Here is a 26,314-nt window from a genome sequence, read left to right on the forward strand (position 1 = left end):
TTTTAGAAGAACTGTCGTGAACTGTGCCGCCATTATTGGTACTTAAAAGATTTGACAAATCAGGACAATCGGCCCCTCTATACACAACAACATGTTAGTAAAAAGCAATATTAAAGTGACGCACAAGCCGACCCCATTGTACATTCTAAATGCATTATGCACATGCACCGTTTAGACGTAACAAAGCTTCGATTACGATTATCGTAATCGAAGCTTTGTTACGTCTAAACGTCTAAATGTATCGATAGTTATAGTACGCGACAGGGTGAGATGGCAATCGGGATATGAGGCGGGTGGACGCCCTGCACACCCGCACGTCAGCCGCGCTCGCCCGCACCGGGTTAGCGCGGGGGCTCTGCGGGTGTTCCCTCCCCGATTGCTATCTCGATCTGTCGCGTACTATACGTTCACTGCCCTGTCGACTACGGCATTCCCAGTCAATTTGTGGTTTACCTTGTTGCGCTCTCAATCAGCTACGCTAGAGAAATGCGTCACAATTCACAAATTGATATAAGCTCCTACTATTCGTTTTGCTTTCAGTTTTTTATTATTATTTATTACCTCCGTAGCTAACGTTATTTTAGTTTGGTTTAATAGAAATCTCTGGCTTTTCTAATACCGTTTATTTTTGCTATTTTTATATTATACAATCCATTGTCGTTGCCACTTCATTCGTCCTAAGATGCTTATGGGTAAGACGAATACAATTATTTTGTCCATATTGGGAAGGTGGAAAGGCTTGGTGGCACGCTCTATATAGCTTGTGTTTTCAACTTTAAAATCGGTGTTTAGAATATTAAAAATGTAATCATAACAGTGTAACATACTAAACCCCATTAAAATTTAAGCAAATAGAAATAATGTGATAACTTATATAATTAACAAGATATAATTAAGTAGGTCTACTTTCTAGAAGTTCTTACTAAGGTAAACGTTGGGACATGCAAGACTAGCTGATGCCCGCGTCTTCGCCCGCGTGGATTTAGGTTTTTAAAAATCCCGTGTGAACTTTGGATTTTTCGAGATAAAAAGTAGCCTATGTCACCCTCCAGGTCTTTAACTATACCCATGCAAGAATCACCTTGATCCGTTGCTCCGTTGCCACGTGATTGAAGGACAAACCAACACGTTCGCATTTATAATATGTGTACTGGTATGGGTACTGATGGTAAAATGTGACGTCACGCTATTCATCAGTGCTACCATAGTAAGAACATGAAATCCTTGTTCCAGCGCGCTAATATGACGCTACTGCTACTACAGTTTAAATTTGTAAAAGTTTCAGGACGATAAAAAAATTAGTCATGTGTGTGACTCCTTCCACAACCTTAGTTATTGAACTCTATTTTCTTTGTTTACAGCAACTTAAAGATGAGTTCGGTGAAGTGGTGGCCGAGCTGGAGGCCCTGGACGGGCAGGAGGAATGCAAGCAGAACAGCAAAGCCAAACAGATGAGCATAGGAAGAAAGAAATTTAATATGGATCCTAAGAAAGGTAAGCGTACTTTGTTATATAAAATTTTTACAAAAAAAATAAAAACCGACTTCGTTACACAAACACTAAAAATTGAAAAATAATTTAATTTATTACCGAATATATTATGTATACAAGAGTTAATATATTTCCATAATAATACTTTTTGGTGCCGGTGCCAATTAGCTTTAGCTGCGCGAATCGTCTAGACTTCATATTTTTATGGGACTCCACAATGGCACCTCATTGGCACCGACCCCAAAAAATATTATTATGGAACTATATTAACTCTTGTATACATAATATATTCGGTAATAAATTAAATTATTTTTCAATTTTTAGTGTTTGTGTAACGAAGTCGGTTTTTATTTTTTTTGTAAAAATTTTTTATTTCACAATTTTTAGTGGCCCCATGGAATTATGCTATGACTGGTTAAAAGTCTACTGTTTACTAAGCTATTACACTGATCGCGAGCAATTTACTCTTATCCGTTGAGGAGTTCCAGTATCTATCTTCGAAGATGTTCATCAGATCTTCACCAAATTGAAATGGGACCAACTTTGAAGTATACCCTTTCAAACAAAAAAATAATTTTCAAAATCGGTCTAGGCGTTTTCGAGTTATCGGGGAACATACATAAAAAATAAAAAAAAAATAAAAATAAAAAAAAAAGATTCCGACGAATTGAGAACCTCCTCCTTTTTTTGAAGTCGGTTAAAAACAAAAGAGTCAACTAGCCACTGGAGCCCTAGAAGCTACAATCCCGTGATTGAGAGAAAAGAAAAACTTATAAAGTAATATGAGTTTATAAAAAATTCATATACTTAAGTTTAGAAATATTTTTTTTATGAATAATTTTTTTTTTGATATAGGGATAATAAAATCAGTAGTAATAAAATAAATTACATGCAATTATTTTTCCTTAATCGTTATGATAAAATCATTCATTGTTACTCGATAACCGTGGCAAATATTTTCCATTGTGTTGTGGGCGAAGGTAATATTATGACGTTTTTAACCTATAATCACACGGCTATAATGTATAACAGAAGCTTACTGCAATGGCGTTTACATCATGCAGGTGTGCCATTCCCACGGTGGATCAGCTTATTTAGGGTTGTCAGGGAAGAAAAAAAACATAAAATAATCTGACTAGTCGTTAGGACTTTTTAGAACCATATTTAACTCACTGAATATCCAAAGATACTTAATTAAATGTTTGTTCATCATTTTGTGCTATCTGTACATATAGGTACATATAAGCGAAAGTTAGGTAGATAATTCCAAAAGTCCTAATTTCCTATTCCAATGCTTGCCGCAGGTTGATAATCAGGTAGAAAAATTAATAACAAAAAATTAAAAAATTGTTATATTACAACGTCAAGGAGTCTAAAAAGCAAATTAAAATTGAAACTTCTCTACTAAATTCATGTTTGCGCATCATGTAAGATTTGGCAACCCTATGTTTCGGATAGTCTGCATTGTTGACATAAGCGGTCAAACGACCTGTGCCAGCATTTTACACCTGCAATATGCTCTTTGTTCAGCTATTCCATGTCTGATATCATGACTTTTGAAATACGATTGTCTGTAAAATGGAAAGTAGGAATGTTTGTATTATAAAGTTAATGAGAAGGGTTTTGCCGTTGCGTAATCGCAGTTTACTAGGACAGCGGTATTGTTCTTTGTTTTTACAATCTTTTGTGCGAACTAGTTCTGAGATGTTTTAATAATGTTCTGAACGGTAATGACTAGTGATATCAAATAAATCTAACCACATATTCCTACTTGTATATTTTTTTCATTTTCCCTTAAAAGGTTTTCGTGCTTGGTTGGCATTAATCTCTTTAGGAAAAAAAACTTTGAGTATTAAAGTCAAAAAAACTCATATTAAAGTGGCTTAAGTACTTAAGTAGTCACTTTACTAAGGTTCTTCAAAACAATTTGATTCACTTTATAATATCTTCGTAGTCGAAATTCCACAGACACGAACGATGCTGTTTGCTTCCTCGTATCTAATTCGAACCGACCGCTAGGATATGGAATACCCTTCCGGCTTCAGCCCCCCGATTGTGTAAGAATAACCATTTCATGGCTATCGCAATCGTCAAGAAATTCTGCCCTTTGATTGGTTGATTCGCTGTTTACATTTTTTCACAGCCAATCAAAGGGCAGAATTTCTTGACGATTGCGATACCCATGAAATGGTTATTCTTACACAATCGGGGGGCAGTTTCCCTTCCACTTTTGATATAGGTACCTTCAAATCAGAGTGAACAGGCGTCTTCTAGGCAAGCATTTGCATCATTACTTGCTAACGGGTTTGAAAAATAAACTTGGAAAGTACCATAGGGTTGATGATGATTATGTCTCGTTCTATTTCATCATTAGTAGAAACAAGTATCTTTTAAGTGCTTTATATAGGTTTTATGCAGCTTCCAATGATTTTGTGATAACACTAAGCATCTTTGACACTATTAGTTTCTCTTTGAAGCGCTCTTGACACATCCTCCCTCTAGTGATATCAAGCACCACTTATAGTATAGCCAACGAGCGCAGACGACTCTTATATCCACTACTCAATATAGTTTTTTCCTGATTGGTGAATAACAGTCATCTAATTGCTCTATAGTTGACTATTGTTTTGTTATTACAAGTATTTGTGTTCTGTCTACAGAAGATCATCTTCTGTGACTTTTTTTGTTTGATTTTGTTATAAGATCATATCGTCTTATTTTGGCTCATTCTATCTCTTTGAAAGACAGAAGTGTTAGTAGATCCATTTATTATAGTTTGCGTTTATTACGATTTTATAGCCTGTAGGATAATGGATACATTTTTGAATTTTTCAAATTAATGTTCTAACAGTGGAAATACAGCGCTTCATTAATAGTAGAATAGTTGTAAAGGATGAACAACTTCATCATTTGCGGCTTACGAAAGGTATAAAAGCTTTGTGAATGCATCTCTTGGGATTCATTGCAAGTTCACTCCAGCTGGGGTTCGCTAAATGCTTCGTGCTCGTACCACTCCTGCCTTACAATGACTTGAATGAGCTATTCGCAGTGAAATTGAGGGCAGATGTATGGCATTTAGATGCAATTAACTTGTATGCCTGCTGCATTTCTCCAGATAAGTAGAAAGTAAGTTTAAAAAAATGTGGACAACAGGGTTTTTAGATTTAGTTTTAGCGTGAGAAACACAAGCTACTTTTTATCCCGGAAAATCAAAGAGTTTAGGTAATGACTTCATGATTACTTTCATATTTTCATGATTATTTATCTATACTAATATTATAAATGCAAAAGTGTGTTTGTTTGTATTTCCTTCACGCCCTAATTTTTGGCATATTAGTTGAAAGAACGTAGAGTAACAAGGCTATTTTTTGTCCCGGAAAATCAAAAAGTTCCCACGGGATTTTCAAAAACCTTAATCCACGCGGACGAAGTCGCGGGCATCAGTTAGTATCTAAATAACAAACCCTTCACACACTATAGCAAAACATTCTTAACTAGTGCAATTTCTTACTAAACGGAACACTAGGTACTAGTAGTACGTATAAAAGTATATTAGGTACATATAATGCGTACAAAATGACTTCTCATGCGTCATTTTAACTATATATGTCAACTGTCATGTCAAAAGTACGATGTTAGTCCTTATTTTAAAGTTGAACCCTTTCAACATTCATTTTGTACAAACTTTACACTACAGTATACATTTAAAAAAATTATTTATCGGGTCGGACAGTATGAAGTCGCTGCCTGTAAAGATAAATCAACAATAACAATATGCTAATAAAATCTGAACATTGTTACGATATTGCTACTGATTCGTTTATCATCGTCATTATTGCTGTTCAAGGCTAATAAAATCTCTGCAAGTATGCGGAGGACTCGTAACCCGACTTGTTTCAATTTATGAAGGAGAAACGTTCATTTTATAAACAACATTGTTATTCTTGCTTTCCTTTATGTGTTTCCGTCATAGACTTATTATTAATAGTATGTTTCCGTTGAAATTTTGTTTATTAGGCTTGCTACTTAGTTTGCTTAAAGGTGATCGCATACCGCGAAATTAATAAGAGGCGCAAAAGTCATAAAGACACTGTACTCGTCTTGCACACTGATTGCTTGTGGGTATCGTATTCGTCAGCACAGGTCGATGCTGATGCTGAAGTGACCTCTGTTAACGTGCCAATATGCTGAGATCATTCCCAGTTTCAGTACTGAGAAATGCGTTTATTATGGCTCTGGTGGGGGATTCTTTGTGTTTCTAGAAACCGTGTACGACCACTTTAAGAGGTGGTGAAGATGTATCACGATCAGTGTTCTAGGTTCTTAGAAAGTTCAATTATTTAGTTCTCTCGATATCCAGAAAGACTTTATAACGCTACACCTACAAACAAGTTTTGATACCTACCACTTTTCGACAAAACTTTTAGTAAAACATGCCAAATGTCAAACTTGTATAGTCATTGTTTCAGACATTCATCTCTCTTATGTTAACAGATAGTAGAGCAATATTTATGTCGTTGAGTAGAGCCAAGTAAAATACAACGATTGAGTGAGTTCTCATTTTGTACGGACTGTATTTTATATATTTTGTAAGTATACAACTGCAGCTGTTACTACTTGTTTTTGACGTACCCAACATTAGTAATGTTGGATACACAAATTATATTTATAGATAGGTAGATAGATATTTTAGAACTTGATGTAAACGCGTTGTTATAGGTAATCGTGGTCTATGCACTTAAGTAGCTATGTCTATTTATGATATAAGATTATATAAACGACATTTGAAACGCGCCTCGTAGCAAATGTCTTTTTTATCCATCCATCATCCTTGATAATTTGTCATTGTCATCTCCAATTCTGCATGCTTTGAGATTATAAGCATTACACTATCGCGTAATGGGCGCATTACTTTTTAGTGTCATAACGTCTAAGATTAATGACTTTTTGTTGTTGCACAGAACTACTAGTTGTAGTTGCTTAATCCATTTGTTTTCAAACTAAAACAAACACATTTAGTAACTTTAGCGATGAGTATTTACTATTGAGCACCGAACACTAACCATTGGTTTGTGGTATTTACCAATACCAGCTTATATCTTATAAAGAAAGTGGTCATATTATTATTACACTATTCTAGAGCGGCAACATCGGAACAGATTCAGCCTAGTTGGCGTACAAGTTATGAATCGTTCTTTTTGTTATTCAATAAATAGGCGGTGGACCTGCTCTTACTTTATCTGTTAATTAAATCTCTGTCCTATGACGTTACTTTTACGGTTATGCAATAATAATAATTGTAAAAGAGAAAATAAAGGTTAACCTAAAAAGGTTTATTACTTCCAAGCTTTATAGGTCTGTGTAAAATTAAAATAGGTCAGATCAAGATGACGCTTTTTGGATACCTGGTCTGCTCGTCTAACTCAATGATCAGAGGGAAGAGGGGATCGTGAAGGGATACCTTTCCTAATAATAAATATTATTAGGAAAGGTATCCCTTACCCGTTGCGTTCTCGAAATTTGAAGAGACAAAATTATGATTTATCCACTGCCCCTAATTTACCCGCCCCGGCTGGCGGTTTTGTACCGGTAGCTCTATTGAAATGATAGGAACCTTTCTCAAGGGATAAAATGTAATCGGATAAAACACTCGATTCTGTATTGAATAAAATCCCAATCTTTCTTGAGTTGGATTATTCCGTTTATCTACCCTAAAACAGCCACCCTTAGATGTATACTCTGAAACGTGTGTAAATATCTACCTAGTCATGTAGATACAACGTCCTAGATATGACTAGGTATATAGTTGAAGGAGAAAACCGGAAGAAAAATGTAATATTCAAATTCCGTTAATCCACTCCGTCCGGGATGGATGGACAGTGTGCAGGGTACCTATACATCCTAGAGTTGCTATTTTAGGGTGGATAAACGAAATAAGCCCTTGAGTGTAGACTGTAGGCATTTTTAAACATGTAAACATTACTTGTATTCGCATTTCCCCTCCAACTAAGAGCAAAGCTTGTGCTAGAAGTATGTTGGTACGACGCGACGGTAGTGCAACGGGTGGAATATGAACCGTGTACCTTTCGTAGTTCGGATCTCCGAGCAATTGTATTACAGCGGTAAAGGCAAAATGGCACTGCCGATCCTATTATCCTTAACATACATAATACATATACATATAAAATTTGGGTTAGCACATAAATAGGTCGGCCCACGCTTTCCATCCCCTGTTGAGAATCTGAGTGGGACGTGCGGCGTCAAAGACGAGTGTAATTTACGACTCTCGTGACGTCAGCGAGATAAAGATGATGTTTATTCGTACCTATTGCTAAATCTATTTGCCTGTATTGAACGGTGTAGTGGCGATTTATACAGCGTGTTTAATCCATACTAATCCATATCCATACTCCCGGGTAAGGAGGCCACGCCTCGAAGCCCGTACCCTCGCTTGAACGTTCCGGCCAAACGGAGAAAACTCGCACCCCCATACTAATATTATAAATGCGAAAGTGTGTCCGTCTGTCTGCTAGCTTTTCACGGCCCACAACAGTTAAACCGATTTTGGTGAAATTTGGTACAGAGTTAGCTTATATCCCGAGGATGGACATATGCTTTTTATCTCGGAAAATTAAAGAGTTCCACGGGATTTTAAAAACCTAAATCCACGCGGATGAAGTCGCGAGCATCATCTAGTAAATCACATAACACGACAGGTAGGTAGTGCCTATCCTGTGGCAACTACCAAATAGTTACGGCTATCAGCCATGGATTCTTTCTGTACTTTACAGAAGTTTTCTAAGAGTTCATCTCCTCGATCAGCTATTTACAGGGTTGTCACATTGGAGCAAATTCTTTAAGTCGTCGTATTTCCCACAGGAATCACGTTACGAGGCTCATATTTAACGTTGTGTTGACATGCTACTTTAATGCGTAAAAAATGTCTTCTCACGCGCCATTTTCTTTATGTGTCAAATTACAAATGCCAAAAGTACGATTTTAGTTTTTATTTTAAAGGTGAACCGTACTTTTGACATGACAGTTGACCGATAGAGAGAAGTCATTTTGTACGGACTATACTTAGTTTTTACACTGAGGCTGAGCTACGTTATGAATTAGGTATGAATTTACGACACGCAAGCTCTACTTAGTAGTGATTAGTAAAAGTTTTCAAATTGTTGTCTCAATGAAATATTATTATCGATATTGTAAATGACCTACTTCCTTTGTTATCTGAACAAGTAGAACAACTATGTAAGCAATATCAATATTTTCGGCGTACCTTTCTCGAATGGAATTTGTCCTCCATGAAATTCCTAGATAGCTGTTAATGCCTCAGTGGTAGGTACTGAATGACTAATGATACTCGAGTTTTCGTTTTAGTACCTATATGAGCAAAAATATCGGGTATAAGCAATGAACTAGGAATCAGCTCAGTTTAAATATTATCTACACTATCTATTTCTATAAGCGTTAGTTAGTTATATTTTTATTTTTTGCATAGGCAACTCTTGTCGTAGTGGGCCTACTAACGCAACCAAGTATTTGTATGAAGAAGACATCCGTCCGTGATACAACTTCGCGCTTCGTCACTTCTGTATAAACCATGCCTAGGCTGCCTTTAAATTAGGCGCGTCCCTAATTATTATCATTTGAAGGCAACCTCACAAATTAAATATTTGCTATTTTTAATTACTCTTGATCTCTAGGTAGGTATATGTACCTACACTATACCATGTAGGTATCTACACGTACACGTCGCGATGCCCCCTACTTCGTCCGCGTGGATTTAGGTTTTTAGAAATACTAAGGGAACTGTTTGATTTCACGGGATAAAAAATAGCCTATATCCGTATATAAGATGCAAAGTGCTCTGCAGTCTGTACCAAATAGATTGCCCGCGACTTCTTTCACGTGCAGAAATTAGATTTTTAAAATCTCGTGGGTACTTTTGGATTTTTCGGTTCTTCCTAGCTATATTTTTAACTAATTATGTCAAAATCAGATGGGCCGTGAAAGCTAGCGAATACAGACACACTTTCGCATTTATAATGTTAACTAGCTTATGCTCGCGACTTCCTCCGCGTGGGCTACATAAATTTCAAACCCCCATTTAACCCACTTAGGGGTGGAATTTAGCAAAATCCTTTCTTAGTGGTTACCAACTCTTTAATAACATACCCTCCAAATTTCATGTCTCTAAGACCAGCTGTTTAGGCTGTGCGTTGATATAATATAAGTCAGTCAGTCAGTCAGGACTTTGAATTTCATACATACAGATATATAGTATATGGATTATGATATCCTAATAGATAGATACTCTAGTTATAGACAAAGAAAATTGACCTTGTTTCAGGCATAGAATACCTGTATGAAAACGGCCTATTACAAAGGACGCCCGAGGACGTGGCCCAGTTTTTACACAAGGGTGAAGGGTTGAGTAAAACGGCGATAGGGGATTACCTCGGCGAGCGGTCGGAGTTCAACGAGGCGGTCCTCCGGGCCTTTGTGGAACTGCACGACTTCACTGATTTGATACTTGTGCAGGCATTAAGGTGAGGATGGATATAGCTTTTTTATTGTGTCACTGTGTCAGCTTTTAAACCGGCGTTTCCATATTTTTATGAACATTTTTTAACAAATTTATGTCATACTGGGGATTACCTCGGTGAGCGGTCGGAGTTTATCGAGGCGGTTCTACGGGCCTTTGTGGAACTGCACGACTACACTGATTAAGGTGAGGATGGGTATAGCTCTTTTACTATGTCACTGTGTCAGCTTTTAAAGCTGCGTTTTCACATGTTTGTGAACATTTTCGAGCAAAATGTCATACTGGGGATTACCTCGGCGAGCGGTCGGAGTTCAACGAAGCGGTGCTCAGGAACTGCACCACTTCACTGATTTGATACTTGTGCAGGCATAAAGGTGAGGATAGGTTTAGTTTCAGTACTGTGTCACTGTGTCAGCTAGCTAGATATAGCTCGTTTTAAAGTGCCACTGCGTCAGTTTGTAAGGTAGTGTCTTCACCGATGTTTACTTACTTGTTGCAAAAATATTTAAATTAAAGTGTACAAAACTTGGGTTTAAAGCTAACCTTTAGTTCCATCCAACCTTTTAAAGACTGCGCGTCAAGGTAGGCTTAAGAAAAGATGACTGAACAGTTCTGAGCGGACAAATATTAGTATATTATACCTACATAAACGACAGGTCTAAAACTTTGATGATGAGAAAGACGAAACGACGTTATGATTTTTCAACATGAACAGAACCACCATAGTGGCCTAAATACACATCTTTAAAACTTGAATTCAGCAGTTTACTAGCTACGAACAAGTCTAAGGTTACCTTGATATAACTTTCGAACTTCAAGGGCTGCTGCGTCCACATCAAGCTCTTGAACGGCCATCACTCGAGCCAAATTCACGGACAATGACTTGTTAAAGGTAGCGCAAGCACATACACGTAACGCACAAGCGCAGATAGTATTAACTATTGAAATATATATAGTGTGATGAGTTGTTTGATGCGCATAAATAGACATAAATAGACGTCCATCCGCACCAAGAAACCTCCTCATTTTGCCTCCCGGAGATGTCTGTTGTGAACATAGCTATTCAGTAGTTCCTATTCCCATTTTAATCAAGCTTCCGGCACTTATTTATACACCTTCTTCATCATTCTCAACCGATAGACCTAGGTCTTTTGTAGGACACACATGCCACGATATTGCGCTGCCTGAATCAAGCGGTTCAGTCGTTTGATGTTGTCTGTCTACCTAGTGGGTGAGGTTATAGCACGCTGGAACGCCAACGTCTATCGGTTCTTCTCATTTTGTTGCTATTTCAGCTTCGCAACCCGTTGAGCTGCATCGGTTCGGAACTCAGTACGATTATGTTTCGGGATATTATATTAAAATAAAATCGTTTGCTTTTCCAGACAATTCCTATGGAGTTTTCGATTGCCCGGCGAAGCTCAAAAGATCGACCGCATGATGGAGAGCTTCGCGCAACGATACTGCCAGCTGAACCCCGACATATTCACGAACGCGGACACGTGCTATGTCCTGAGCTTCGCGATAATAATGCTCAACACGTCTCTGCACAACCCCAGTGTGAAGGACAAGCCCACGCCCGAGCAGTTCGTCGCGATGAACCGCGGCATCAACAACGGCGGCGATCTACCTCAAGAGTTGCTCTTGGTGAGTTACCTATTTATTAAACGTTACCGCTATTATCGTTACCATTATTGTATTACTATAGTACGCGTCAGGTCGAAATGGCAGTCGGGGAGGGAACGCCCCGCACGCTGCACAGCCCCCGCGCTAACGCAGTGCGGGCGAGCGCGGCTGACGTTCGGGTGTGCGGGGCGTCCCTCCGCCTCATACCCCGATTGCCATCTCCACCTGTCGCGGGCTAAAGTTGGATCCGCTTTTGGGCTGTGTCTATGTAACTGTAAAAAATCAAACTTTTAGAAGTTTGATTTTTTTACAGTTTGACTTAGGTGAACGGAATCAAGAAAATATGGCCTGTAATGCCGCATATTTGGGCCAAGATCCCCTTGACCTACAACCATGACATTTGGCTAGAAGCAAGGTCACAAAGCCAGGTAATGGGAAAAATCTGAAAATAGTTAATTTGTAATCATACCACAAAAAAAAGTTTAGGTGACTTAAAAAGCCTTCCTTAGAGCGGTATTGGAACGGAGAGAGAAATTGGGGATTTCCTAATTCCTGCGGCAATGACAAATCCATCAGAGTAAATTCATTCATTCGCTGAATCACAATGACTCACATAATATTACTATAAATACTCGTACTTTTATTCTACATACTTTAAATTAAATCGTACTATACATACATATGATTTTGCAATGAAAATTATTATTCTTAACACAGAAAGTAATTGAAACGAGGCATATGAAGAATACGCGTAGGTATAAGTTTCTTAACCAGTATCAATTAATCTTAATCTATACGTACAAACATAAAGATTTCGGAACAGCTACTATTACAGATTATGTACGCAATTGTATATTATTATGATATTTAAAAAGTACTGATTCTGAGCACAACCAAATTTTAGAGTATTCGCATCCTCTTCTTACTAATGTAAAATGAAAAGGACAGACGCAGTTTGACAGTTATAAATTTAATTTTTAGATGATAAAACCCGTGATTTTAGCGCACAGTCGCGAGCCTACTGTTTAAATTTGTAGCGTGCACTAAAATTTTAAAAATAAAGTTCATGTTCTGTCCCTTTTTAGCATTGTTAAAAAGAAAATGATGCAGATACTCTTAATTTAGTTTAGAGAAAGACAACGGCATCGGTTCCAATATCATCTAAGTAATATTCTGTATATATAAAATTCAAAGTCCTGACTTACAACTTTTGTGTTTAATTAAATAGTAATTAAGTAGTTAATTAAATTAACTTTTGTGTTTACTGGAGTTTGGTCTCTGGACGCACAGCCTAAACGGCTGGTCCTATAGACATGAAATTTGGAGGGTGTGTTCTTAGTAAAGAGTAGGTATCCACTAAGAAAGGATTTTTGAAATTCCACCCTCAAGTGGGTTAAATGGGGGATTGAAATTTATGTAGCCCACGCGTACGAAGTTGCGAGCGTAAGCAAGTTTTTAATTAAATTTTATAAGTTGGTCGACTATTATTCGTTAACTTGTAAAGCCTACTTTAGCTGTGATAGTTCTCCTTTCAACTACGTTCTACGGATTTCTAAAAACACCCAATCGTGTTATCTAAACGATTTGAGAAACCAAATACCCTTAATGCTTATTATCAGCATTTTAAAACGCTACTTGCACATTTTAATTAATATAATAAAGTAGCGGTTTCTTTATTAATAATATTACCTGGGGTTTACCGTTAAAACGTCTTAGCATTCCTGTACGAAGACGTTCCTACTTCCTATACAAATGCAGGCTTGAGAATTTAAGTAAATTTACTTAGCTTTACTGCCTTGATACTATGTAATGTGTTGATATTTACGTTATACAGTTACAAAGTACTGCTTTTACGTAGATTCAAGCTACACATTACTATACATACTATACATATACTACGTGCATTGTCTGGGTCGACAGTCCTCAACTCTCCCAGACATGCTAAGGCCCGTGTCCGAGGTAGCATAATCATCTCTTTACAGCTACTTTCAGTAAAATCTCAAGGCAAGAAAGAATATCTTGTAGGCAAGCCCAAGCTAGACCTCATCATTGCTCTGTTTCTCAGGCATGCTTGGCGTCAAGCGCAAGTCACAATAAGATAAAAAAAAATCTACTCGCGTGCGTTCAATTCGGGGTGAGAAAGCCCGAACGGACGTCCCGAAACAACTATAGTACGCGACTGGTTGAGATGGCAATCGGGGTATGAGGTGGGAGGACGCCCCGCACACCCGCACTTGGTTAGCGCGGGGGCTGTGCGTCCCCACCCTGTTTGTCATCTCTGATCCTCATCATGCCTGTCGCGGACTATACCTATGTAGATGGTTATTTCACACTCTCTGGCTATTCGCTTAAATGCTTTGATGCAGCAAAAATAACATAAATTCAGCCAACTACAACAATCAAGATTGGAATAACGAATGATGCAGCATTTCCGTAATCGACAGTTAACAAAAATCTTAGATACATAGAGGTGGTTGCTTAAAATAGTTGCACTGTCATTTTCCGCTTAGCTTTGGGTTGTATAAAAAAAGACAACAAATTCCGACAGCGTATATAGTTTTTCCCTGTTATCTGCCGGGTTATCCGTAACCGATAACACAAAAAAAGCAAAACGCGTCATTGTAACAAACAATGTTGGCACGGAGTTGCAAATTCCGGCTATGCAAACGGCTTTCGAGTTCCCATTGTGCGAGTTTAGAAAATTAACTTTTGTGTTTACTGGAGTTTGGTCTCTGAACGGATGTTTTGGCCCTGGTTTGTTATCTAAAACAATCTGTGCCGCCTAGCGTCTGAGTATTTCTGTCCTAAGCCAAGCTTTAGAATGTTCTGAGAGACTGGAAACTTTAGAGCTTGATAAAAGCTGCAAGTTTGGAAGGTTCTTCTAGGTGTTAGGTCTAGTTTGCCATTTAATCAGGGAAGAGAGGACTTATATTACAAACTTTCAGTTAAAGAGCTAACCCAACGTGTGCATTGGATGATTTATCGAAACACCGTATATTATAGTGTCTTGCAGATGAGACTATTAGATGGAAGTGAGGCTCTAGCCTAGAGAAAACTTTTAACTTCGCCTCTTTTCTCATTACGTTACCAAAACAAATAGGTAGGTACATCGATATAAATGACAAGATAATATGGTCAAGCGAACTAAATTTTTTACGGTTTTGGAAGCAAATAAATCGGCGACACATCTTAGATACTAAAGAACGACCCGTTTGAAATCCAGACGTCACTGAGGTTGCATTGGTGCTAAAGCACCACTGCGTCGGTGCCATTTTGTTTGTTCAATAGCCCTTTCCATACGAAGTAATATATATGTCAATTGGTAGGTACCTATTGTTTATTAATAGAAAAATAGAACAATATCAAAACACCAAAATACTATCTAATAGGTACAATGAATTATCTTATATCAATAATATATTTTAGAGTAAACTAATTACCTACTATGACCCAACCTTGTTTGTTAGATAAACCAAATAACCCTTAATGACGCATTCGATACACCCACAGATAGTGTGTGTCAATATAACGACCTCCTTATCTAGCTAGTGTACCTATACGTTTTCCCGCAATCATGCCTGTGTAAATATTATACCTAATGGCTATCTTCACCAGTATTATTGATAACGGGTTAGGACTCTACCACGATCTCGATTGATAGCGAGCGATAATGCAGTTTCAGAATGAGATTCTAAAGCCAAAGAGTTAATTTTTTCGCCATAAAACTACGATTTTGTGGAATACGAAAATCATAATAATATGAACGCCTTGACTCGGAGAGACATCCAATTAGTATCCGACCAAACCTTCGGTCAAAATGGGCCGAAGTTTTGGCTAAACTTAAAGGTTTCTAGCAAGTGCTAAAATTAGACTAGCTGTTACGAATGGGCGAGAGCGCAATGGAAGAGGACATTATTTCGAAGTGTTACATCAAGTTATATATTTTACATCAAGTTCAATAAGACAACAGTCGACATTAACATAAAAACGTCATTTTTTATTCACTTTCAATCAATCTTGAACTGAATTTCTTAGGGTTATTTAAGGTTTTAGGTTCTTAGGGTATTTAAGAATTAAGGTTTTTAGGGTTATTTAAACCTTCGACTTCGGCCAGTAATCGACGTTAGCTCGGACACTCTTTTTTTAATTGTGTCTTTCACTATAAAGTGAGGTACAGGATAGAGTCACATTATGTTACAGTACGCGGTAGAAAATAATGTACATCGACCTTTAGAAGGAGATAGCGGGTAACCTAGAGCGTTGGCTTTGTCGTTGAGCCCGACAAAATATCATATAGCCGGGATGCAAGCTACCTCTGTACCAAATTTCATTGAAATCGGGCAAATGGATGGGCCATAAAAAGCTAGCAGACAGACAGACAGACAGACAGACACACTTTCGCATTTATAATGTTAGTATGGATAGATAGACGAACTGCACCGATAACGATGTTCAATTTGACAAGTCAGTCGCCGCACGGTATTCGACACAAGTGGTTGATAACAATCGTTATAACATCGTTTCGTTGTCTTGTTGTTTTTCGTATCTTTTAATAAAGTTTCAAGAGAAATTGCACTTAAACTGTGTTCTATTCTGCCTCTAGTAAGTTGCTATTTTTGTTTTTTCTTATTGGCTACCGGCAAAGTGCGTTAAATTGTGTTCTTTGAAAAGAAAACGTGTCTCTAATATTCTGTTTAGACGCACTTTGTAATATGTTTTTATTTGTTTAAGGAAACTATAGAAAAATATTAATAACGCGTTGCTTACAATATAATATCCCTTCAGAAAACTTTAACTTACTTTACTCTTTAAGAGATTGACTTATAGTAGCTTATTTTTGCCAAAATGTTCATAACTTATAGCCTTTTAACCTTCTTAAATAATCCTTCTTTCTATTGATGAAAACTGTATGAAAATCCGTACTGTAGTTTGTGAGATGAGCCCAAACAAACACGAACTCAGAATTTATAATCATCATAGGATTGAGCGAGTGCAAAAGCGCTTTCTTTGGCATCTTACGTTTGCGGCTGGAAAAGTAAAAAACCTAAGAAGTTATAATAGCAGACTAAATTTCTTTAATATGGAATCCTTAGAAACTCGTAGAACAAAACTCGATCTCATATTTTTATTTAAGATTTTCTTGAAGAAAATAGATTGTTCTTCTCTTTCAAATAGCTTTAAATTAAGGGTTCCTTCGAAATATCCTAGAAAACCTTTAAATTCTTCTTTATCTTTTCCTCGACGCTCAACAGTTATGGGTGCTAACTCCCCAATCCCTAGAATAAGTCAACTTTATAATAAGCTCAATGTGCTAGACATACACGCGGACTCACTGGTTAAATTCCGGAATTCAGTTCATATGGCATTAAGTGAATTACCATAGTAATTTACTTGATGCCATGTGAACTGCTTACCTACATTTGTTTATTAGTTTAGAGTTTATTTATTTATATTATTATTATTTTTTAATTAAGTAACTTTTTTTTTAGTAGTAAAATTACCTGACACATTCGCATGCGGTGATTACTTTTAATTAGCTCGTCATATTATCTTAAAACTTTTGTATTGTTAAATTTGTATTTGATGTATATGATTAGCTGTTAGTGATCCAAATAAAAAAAAATAAAAAAATCATCATGATCAACTTATTATAGCCACCACGCTGGCCAAGTGTCGGTTGGCAGCCTTCACACACCTTTGAGAACATTATGGAGAACTCAGGCATGCAAGTTTCCTCAGATGTTTTCCTTCACCATTTAAACAAGTGATATTTAAGTGCTTAAAACGCACTTTATAACTTAATTTATAATATGTCCTGATTTACTTAAGCTGTTTATCCATACGAGCTATTGATGCTTAATGGTATGAAAACACAGAAACCAAGTCTGTTTTGTCTACCCTCACTATAACTTATTGTACTACTATAAAAGTATCGTGCTTAATGTAATATTTTTCATGTGTCCAGTCTTTATACGAGTCGATAAAGACGGAGCCGTTCAAAATCCCCGAAGACGACGGTAATGATCTCATGCATACCTTCTTCAACCCCGACAAGGAAGGCTGGCTGTGGAAACAGGGGGGAAGGTGAGATATTGAGTTTTTTACTCGTAGAATACTTAGGACCTAGTTAAACCAAAAAGTACCAAGCTATATTACATTGATTTCGACGCTTCGGCCGCCTACGAAACCAGTGCTACGTAACCAGTATCGTACAAAGAATATTTTGTCTTACCACGTAAGCTTAGTACGAAACGTACCTATGGGTTTGATGAAACTTCCATACTCCTTCCAGGTTAGCCAGCATCATCTTAGATTGCATCATCATTTATAAGCAGGTGAGATTGCAGTCAAGTGATCTGAATAAAATAAAATAAATTCTTTGTACGAAGCTGGTTACGCAGCGGTTTCGTAGGCGGCGATTCATAACATTTAAAGTCCTGTGATTGCTCCTGCGAGTCGATTCGCTAACTCGAAGGAAATGAGTTCAAGTTTGTATTCAGTGATCGAAATCATGAACTTTAACTCAATTTCACTACAGTTTAAGGCTGTTTTGATTGAAAATGAGTACGTATTTTGTATTCAGTGGGGCATAAGTTGGGTTCAAAAAATAAAAACGACTAAGTCCTACGACGCATCGGTAAAAATATAGACATCATTTTGACCATAAAACGCAAAAGGTCAGTTATCTGGGGCATGTTCTCAAACATGACTGCTACCGTCTCCTTCAGACCATCATGATGGGCAAAATTAAGAGAAAGAGAAGTGTCGGTCATGGCTTAGAAACATCCGAGAATGGACTGGGATAGCCAATGTAGCACAACTTTTCCGTTTAGCGAAAGATAGGAAATTATATGATAATTACATGACGGCCAACCTCTAGTAAATAGAAAATAGAGATTGCCAGCGCCTTAATTATCATTGCTTTTATTTATTTCCAGATACAAATCGTGGAAGAGAAGATGGTTCATACTGAACGACAACTGCCTTTACTACTTCGAGTATACGACGGACAAGGAGCCGCGGGGAATCATTCCATTAGAAAATATTTCTGTTAGTTACCTAATTTAACTTATTGTATTTATTTTAGCTATAGTACTCGGCAATAAATATTACGCATAGATCTTTAGAAAGAGATACTCGGTAGCTTCTGTTTCTTAGGCTGAAATCTATAGAGCGAACTTTGACTTTGCTCAGACTTAAGATTGAGTTAAAATGAGACAGACTTATGTGAGAGATATAGCTCTGTCTCGTTTTAACTCTGTCTTTAGTCTAAGCAAAGTCAGAGTTTGCTCTATAGATCTCACCCCTAGAGTGTTACTTCTATTGGATTAATTTTGTTTAATAAATGTGTTAATTTAACTACAGGTACGCGCAGCGAGTGACCGGCAGCGGCCGCACTGTTTAGAGCTGTACGCGAGCGGAGGTGCGGACCTCATCAAGGCGTGCAAGACCGACTCCGAGGGGAAGGTCGTCGAGGGCAAACACACCGTCTACAGGTACAGTACTACCCGTTTATCTGCAGGTGCGCGCGGCGAGTGACCGGCAGCGGCCGCACTGCATAGTAAATCCAGTGCGGCAAAAAGCAATGTACACCAAAGAAGTGAGACCTTATTGCTTGACGTTAAGATTATAAACACAACAGACTCGTGCAAGCTCCTTCATAATTTCTCCCTGTCGCGCGTACAAGACATGGCGCGTAGGCAACAATCGATAACGGACGGACGCACGCTATGACTGGCTGAGATATTTTCACATCATTCAAAAATAAGATTTTTGCGCAGGTCCTACAGACAGGTCTAATTTTATATGTGCCACCAGTCGGCGACACTACCAAAGGAGGGAACTGTAAATTGTCATTTTTCTCATAATTTTGAAGTCATGAAAGGACAATGTAAAGCTGGACCTGCAGTGGACATAGGTCAGGTCTCTTGTTGGGACTTTCATACGCCACGGTCTTGCTTGCGGCGCCTGAATCCAGCGGTTCCTTCGAGTAGTTTGATGTTGTCTGTCCACCTAGATCGCCATTCTAGTACCTTGGGACCCGGACATCTATCCGTTTTTTCGAACTAGTGTTCCAGTAACTTATAGTATTTCTATTGTTCCAGAATGTCAGCGTCAACGGCGGAGGAACGCGACGAATGGATCGAATGTCTCCGGCGTTCCATCAGTCACAACCCGTTCTACGACATGCTGGCACAACGCAAGAAGAAAGCACAACACAACCACAGTTCCGCACACTAGCGTGAACCTTATACACGCTTTGCACTCGGTAACAATTCTACATGAACCAGAAACCCTGGCGCCGGATTCCGACAGCTATATTGATCGCAAAACAAGTAATCCAGTCCGAAGTTGCAACATTGACGTTTGTGCAGATCATATACTAAAGTATAAATACGAAAGCCCGGCTGATATCTGTTTTTTAGCGCAGTCATACGCTTCGTGTTCAGATTGGATTACTTGAAATAATCTCTTCTAATTGGGTAACTTCAGCATTGCCTAAAATGAAATTCTGCCAAGAATAAATGCGATGGTATATCTTTGTACGACGGGAAATAACACATCGTGGCTAATTCTGTTGTACACGATCTCTAAACTAAAATGTCAAGTCTAAATCTATTGCTACTCTTTTCCGCAGGGAGTATTTAGTTATTAATAGCAATATATTCAGACCTGCCATTTTTGTTGTACACAATCTCCATGGGGATGATGACTATGTCAAAAATAAATTACTTCTTAGTAGTTATTATATAGAGGGTCGTCCAAAATTCGTAAAATCCACATTCGCTGCTAGTTTTAAGTTTGTCCATTTTAAATTATCGATTTAATTCAAAAATACTTCAAATTCAAACGTTGATGACGTATCATCTGTGTATTTCATACAAGCTCCCTTACTAAGCGAGCGTTTTGACGTTTGATAAAAAGTAGCTGATTTGACTTGTAGTCATCATCCCTATTGGCGATATTATGTATCTAATATAGTTTGAATTACCTTAGATCGAGGGGAATCGAAGGCGTAATAAACCATGGTTCCGCACAGCCTTAGTACAGGAAAAGTAAAATCATAGATACTTCTTGGTTCGACGAGTTACATTAGAAGTGAAGGCACAATAAAACTATAATTCCGCGCCTTATCCTATCACTGGAAATATATCTAAGAATTTTCGTACACTGGGTACAATCAGCGTCAGATTCATGAAAGGTAAATTATGTGTATACAGGAGCCTTAAGCCTGATATCCACCAAAGTGGAGATGTGTATACAAAACATCACCTCATTTTATTACTGCAGTTCAAGACCCTATTACTTTATCAATGCGACATCGAAAATTAAAACAGTGAATTAATAATGAATTCCGCATTAGTTTCGTCAATAACTAACTACTTCTATACCTACCTGGTAAAATAAATATTAAATTGATACAGCCTAAAATATCAAACTAGATATTGAATAAGTATAAAAATACGTGTAAGCTTTAAGATTCAAAACACCAATATTAAGGAATCATAGACATTAAGAATCGTTTGATCATAGTCATACGAAGGATCAAACGCCTGCCTTAGGTTTTATCTGATACGGTAAAGAAATAGATATATAGACTGCGACATAATCAGTGATTCGTTCGTTACACTTTCATATGAAACAATATAAATTAATATTATTTTAAAATATAACAAAGTGTCTGTGTGGGTGCATCATAAAGAGTGTAATATGGTTGTTTAATCTTTGAAACAATAACTATAAGGGATCATGTAAATATTGTTTTTATGGGTTTCGGAATATCGCCTGTAATGTAGAAAATATAAGTTGAAAGAATTATATTATTTATTCACAGGGAATAACAAATGTCATGTTCAACAAACAAACTGTAATAATGAAAAATATTATTCGTGGATTGCTGCAAAAACTATATTCTCAGTATAGCTTTTGCATATTATATTTTATAATTAAAATAATACCAAAAAGAAGTAAACAAAATCGAGTTTATTTACATTTTTAAGGACGTTTTAGAACGCATCACTGTTTTATATACTACTACACCATTATGTACTTTATAGAGTGAACCACTCACATTACAGTACAATATTTATTGTACGAAGTATGTAAACAGTGATGTTTTATAAAGCCTTTGTAATGTAAATGAGCCTACATAAATAGGGGAATAACAGAATTGTATGTAGAGTGAAAAGATAATATAAATCGCAGGCATCGAAATATTCGAAGTGAAGACGTCCATCTGTGTAGCGTAGCGTTCATAGTTGCAGATCAAATGCGATGCAGATCGCTCTGGATCGTTCTGATCATTTTCTATGAAATGGGACTGCTATTTCCTATGGTAACTTTACACATAATTACAGAGCAAATCCGATCTAAAATCGCTTTAAAAGTAGTGTTATTCTTTTCACAAAGTTAAGTCTATGAAAAGGGACAGCTAGAGCTATGACTCGGTAATACTTGTAGCACCTCACCGTGCGTTACTAAACACAGCGGTTCAAAAACAAATTCACGTAGTTTGCTTACAAATACTACGACACCTGATAATCAGTGGCGTGCAGGTCATAGAGGCATAAATGCACTGCTTACCCCAGTTGTAATAGCTCAATGCATATTTTTCATTATGACCTGCCAGTAAACAGGTTTCTACCTAACTAATGCCTACCCTGGCTTCAAACACTGTGCACGCCACTGCTGATAATACGTATGGAACGATGCAGTTTTCTTAAAATACTCCAAAGTAAATTGAACCTTATGTCCACTATATAATGTAAAAAGTAAAATTAAATAAAATTCGCCCATACTAAATAGTATATATTAGAATTCTATATAATTCTACACGTGGCGTGGCGTCAGATACGGTGTTATTAACAGATTTTCAGCATAATTATACAATGGTGTCGTTTATTCTTAGTTATTGCTTGAAAAGTCATAAAAATAAGAAACAAACGATTAACTTAGTTAAATAATTTTCCATCGGATTTGATTTGTTAGAATGACGCACCATGAATAAAATTGTGATATTTACAGTCATGAGTCATGATACAAACTAGTGATTGAAAGTTAGTATCGATACAATGCGTTAATTCATCATCATTCAGAATATAATCGTTGACGGTCGGTGTTGAAATTGTTGTCCATGTAAATAACGAAGCAAGACTGAATAATATTTGTGTGTAATTGTCGTTCGATTATCGATTATTTTGTAAAATTACTGTATTTTTACAAAAAACATGTGCATACAATGTGAATTACATATAAATAAATCCGCTGTTTTTCGGTTCGATAGAATAAATCTTAATTTGTTATGAATAAAGTTAGGTGTAAATATTTCTGTTTTATATCTATTTAGCCCCCCGACTGTATAAGAAACGTATTCATCGTACCTAATCGTAATCGGTAGCCAATTATTCTGCCCCTTGATTGACTGTGACAAATGTGAGCAGCGAAATCATCCAATCAAGGCGCAGAAATTGCTGTCGATTACGATACCGATTGATACGTTTTTCTAACACAATCAGTTGGTAGATTTTATTTCTTTTATAACGTTTGAAATTAAGATTCACACCCCAGTGTGATTCCACATGGGCATCTTTTTTTTAAATTTTATGAAATCATCGATAAAGGACGACATGACTTACCCGCCCTAGTTTCGAAATGATTTGCACTTGAAATTTTTAATGTCATTTTTTTATAGGTAGGATTTTACAAATTAATTAATTGCTTCTTGTTGCTTTGACAATAATTTGTTACGATGGTTTACCGAGCGAACGGTCTAATCATAGGAATATATCAATTATACAATATATTATCCATTTAGTCGGAAATTGTATTCATTGAAAGTATTATATAATGTATTATAATATGTTATTTAGTTTAGAAGTAGATTTATTAATTTGTAATATAGTAAACTTATCGGATGTAAATATGGCTTGAGGATAGATAGTTTTAAGATATTTAGATGAATATTTTGATATACGTTATTTATGTTCCATGTTTTTCTATCGCAAATCTTATAATTGTTATGACTCTAGTACACATTGGGCCAATACATTCGGCGAGCGCCGGCTAATGTTTTCCTATCACAATTAATTGTCTCATGTTTGCTCCAATGCGTTTGTAATTAGTTCAATGCGTTAGCGTTCGCCCTACGTATGTATAGGGTGCTTGTTAATTAAGATACAATCCTTTGATGGTGTATGAAAACCTACATAATTCGCAAACCGGCCAGCACTGGCCATACGCCTAAAATAATATGCCAAGCGTTCACCGTGTCTATTGGCCGAGCGTGTTCGCCAATGGGGGGTAATAAATAGGATTTCAACAAAATGGACCGTTTGAGGTACTATATAATAATAATTGATATTTAAATGTAGTATATATTTTTTAAATCCTTATATACAGAAATTAGTTCAATTGAATATTTTTGTGTATGTAATATGTATAGTCCGAAAAAAGTTACTCCTCACGCGCCATTTTAACTCTATGGGTCAACGGTCAAGTCAAAAGTACGGTTTATTTTATAAGGACTAAAATTGAACTATTGACATGAAATTGGACATAAAAAGTTAAAATGGCGCGTGAGGAGTTAAATTTTACGCGTTATATGTTTGTTTTATTAATGTATTAATGCAATATTTTCGTGGGTGGTCTCTCGTCCGTACTTGCGGGCATTGCACAAAAGTGGGTTAGTTATGTTTTTGAATGCGAATTGTATGTAGATGTCAGTTACAATAAAAGCTTCGCAAATCAGAGTTCACGTAGGTATTTATCATTTGGTTGTGTAGCTTTTGTTGAAACAACAAACTGTTATGCAATGATAAGGATTACTGTTTTTCTTAAATCTTTATCTTTTAAACTGAACTTGTCGGCTGAATTTGATTTATATTTATAATAAGTGACAGGTCGAGATGGCAGTCGAAGTATGAGGTGGGGGCGTTACCTCTCCGATTGCTATCTCGACCTGTCGCGGACTATTCTTAGTTTAATTATTTTTCTTTCCTCATTACTATTGCTTTTATGTATGTTTTGACCGAACAGTACGTTGTTGCATAACATTTAAATGAATGCGTGTAAATAGTTTCATAACAAATAGTTATTATAATATATTATACGTATTAAGGTGGCATTTGGTAGCGCACGATATCAAATAGTTGATTTGGGACTGCGAATGTCATTTTAAATCTAGGCATGTTTGAAGTTTGAACGATTCTATGATCGATTGACCTCAATAAACTTTAAAGACCGCGTCTGGGTTGATTACGAAAAGATTTTCAAACCAATGTTTTCTTCATTTCTTGGACTATTCTTCACTCTTTGTTTAATTACTGTACTTTTATTGCGTGACAAATAATGTTAGTCACTATACTACACGATATATTAGTTGGCGACACGATAGTTGAACCCATTAAATTTGTCTGTCTTTCGAAACGTCACTTTAATTGATCGCCGTATCGATTGTTCTTGTCTACTCGTAGGTTATCGATTATTATCACAGTATGATACGAAAGTTAAAAGAAGTTAATTTCACAAAGTATCTTTTGAGATGCAGTTCGGAGATCGAAGCAAATTGCATAGCTTGTCAAGTAGTAGGCAGTTGCAGTCATAACACTTCTAAACCCATTTATCTTAATTGGCTGTTAAAGTTTAACGGTAACCGTAACATAACTTTAACCGCCTGTCATGCAACTGGACTTTGACTTTGGAATTTAACGATTATTATTATCAGATATCAGAGATTATAACCGAGATCGTCTATCTAACATTGCTTAGTCGGCACAATCGATTGATATGCGTTGTTGTGCCGTTCGTATTTAAAAAGCCGTTAACTGCAAAAAAATAGTTAAGGACTTATGAATTATCCCTAATAAATATGGAAATTTAGAAAAACTGATACGTTTCTAAAAAAAATTACTACGTAGGCGGTAGGACCAAACTTAAAAGTTAAGTAAAAATCTTGGTATTACGGAGCATTCTTATTCAGTAGTAACATTACTTTTTGAAAATTCCTCCGATTTTTGGCGATAACTCTAAAACTGCTTTTGCTGTTAACGGTTTTTTAGATATTATAAGTGTTATAGAAGAGACCACATTATCCTTAACTGGGAAGTTGTCGTCTTCTTTTAACTTTTGTAGCTGTTACTGTACCATATTTAGGGAAAGGTGCCTAAGTAACGATCTGTTATTAGTTAAGTTTAGTGTTTAACGGGGAAGCTGTGTACATTCGCGTCGAGAGTTTAATTTATCTCAAATTGTAATGATTTATATGACAACGGATATATGTGCATAATAATAATGATGTTGTAAATAATTTTGTATGAAAGAAAATACATTATTATCATTATTTACTGCTTTGCCTTTTTATTTTCATACTCAATAAAATATTCTATTAGTTCTATATAAGTGACTAGCTTATGCTCGCGACTTCGTCCGCGTGGACTACACACAAGTCATAAATTCATAATAGCTATCTGCATGCCAAATTTCAGCCAGATCCGTCCAGTAGTTTGAGCTGTTGAGATGTCATTTCCTCGGAAACTCTCAAATGAGAGGATTTTTTTCCGACCTAATTCACATTACTACAATTTCTCTAGGGATCTCTAATTTTTGAGAATGAAACTATAGCTATAAAACTTCCTCTTGGATCACTCT

The 26,314-nt window shown here is 36.7% G+C and overlaps 1 protein-coding gene across 6 annotated transcripts in view; it reads left to right on the forward strand.

Moving 5' to 3' along the window:
• The window catches only part of step (cytohesin steppke), a 70,864-nt gene extending 44,854 nt beyond the window's left edge, over nucleotides 1-26,010 (forward strand). For all 6 annotated transcript variants that reach the window (XM_069502575.1, XM_034975078.2, XM_034975076.2 and 3 more), the window contains 7 exons: nucleotides 1,362-1,494; nucleotides 9,848-10,046; nucleotides 11,428-11,689; nucleotides 17,634-17,752; nucleotides 18,607-18,718; nucleotides 19,034-19,164; nucleotides 19,774-26,010. In XM_069502575.1, coding sequence (XP_069358676.1) covers nucleotides 1,362-1,494; nucleotides 9,848-10,046; nucleotides 11,428-11,689; nucleotides 17,634-17,752; nucleotides 18,607-18,718; nucleotides 19,034-19,164; nucleotides 19,774-19,909 — 1,092 coding nt within the window. In that variant the 3' untranslated portion in view covers nucleotides 19,910-26,010. The remainder of the gene's footprint in view (nucleotides 1-1,361; nucleotides 1,495-9,847; nucleotides 10,047-11,427; nucleotides 11,690-17,633; nucleotides 17,753-18,606; nucleotides 18,719-19,033; nucleotides 19,165-19,773) is intronic.
• The last annotated feature ends 304 nt before the right edge of the window (nucleotides 26,011-26,314 follow it).

This window comes from Maniola hyperantus, chromosome 13 (assembly GCF_902806685.2).
Source record: "Maniola hyperantus chromosome 13, iAphHyp1.2, whole genome shotgun sequence".
Taxonomy (NCBI): Eukaryota; Metazoa; Arthropoda; class Insecta; order Lepidoptera; family Nymphalidae; genus Maniola; species Maniola hyperantus.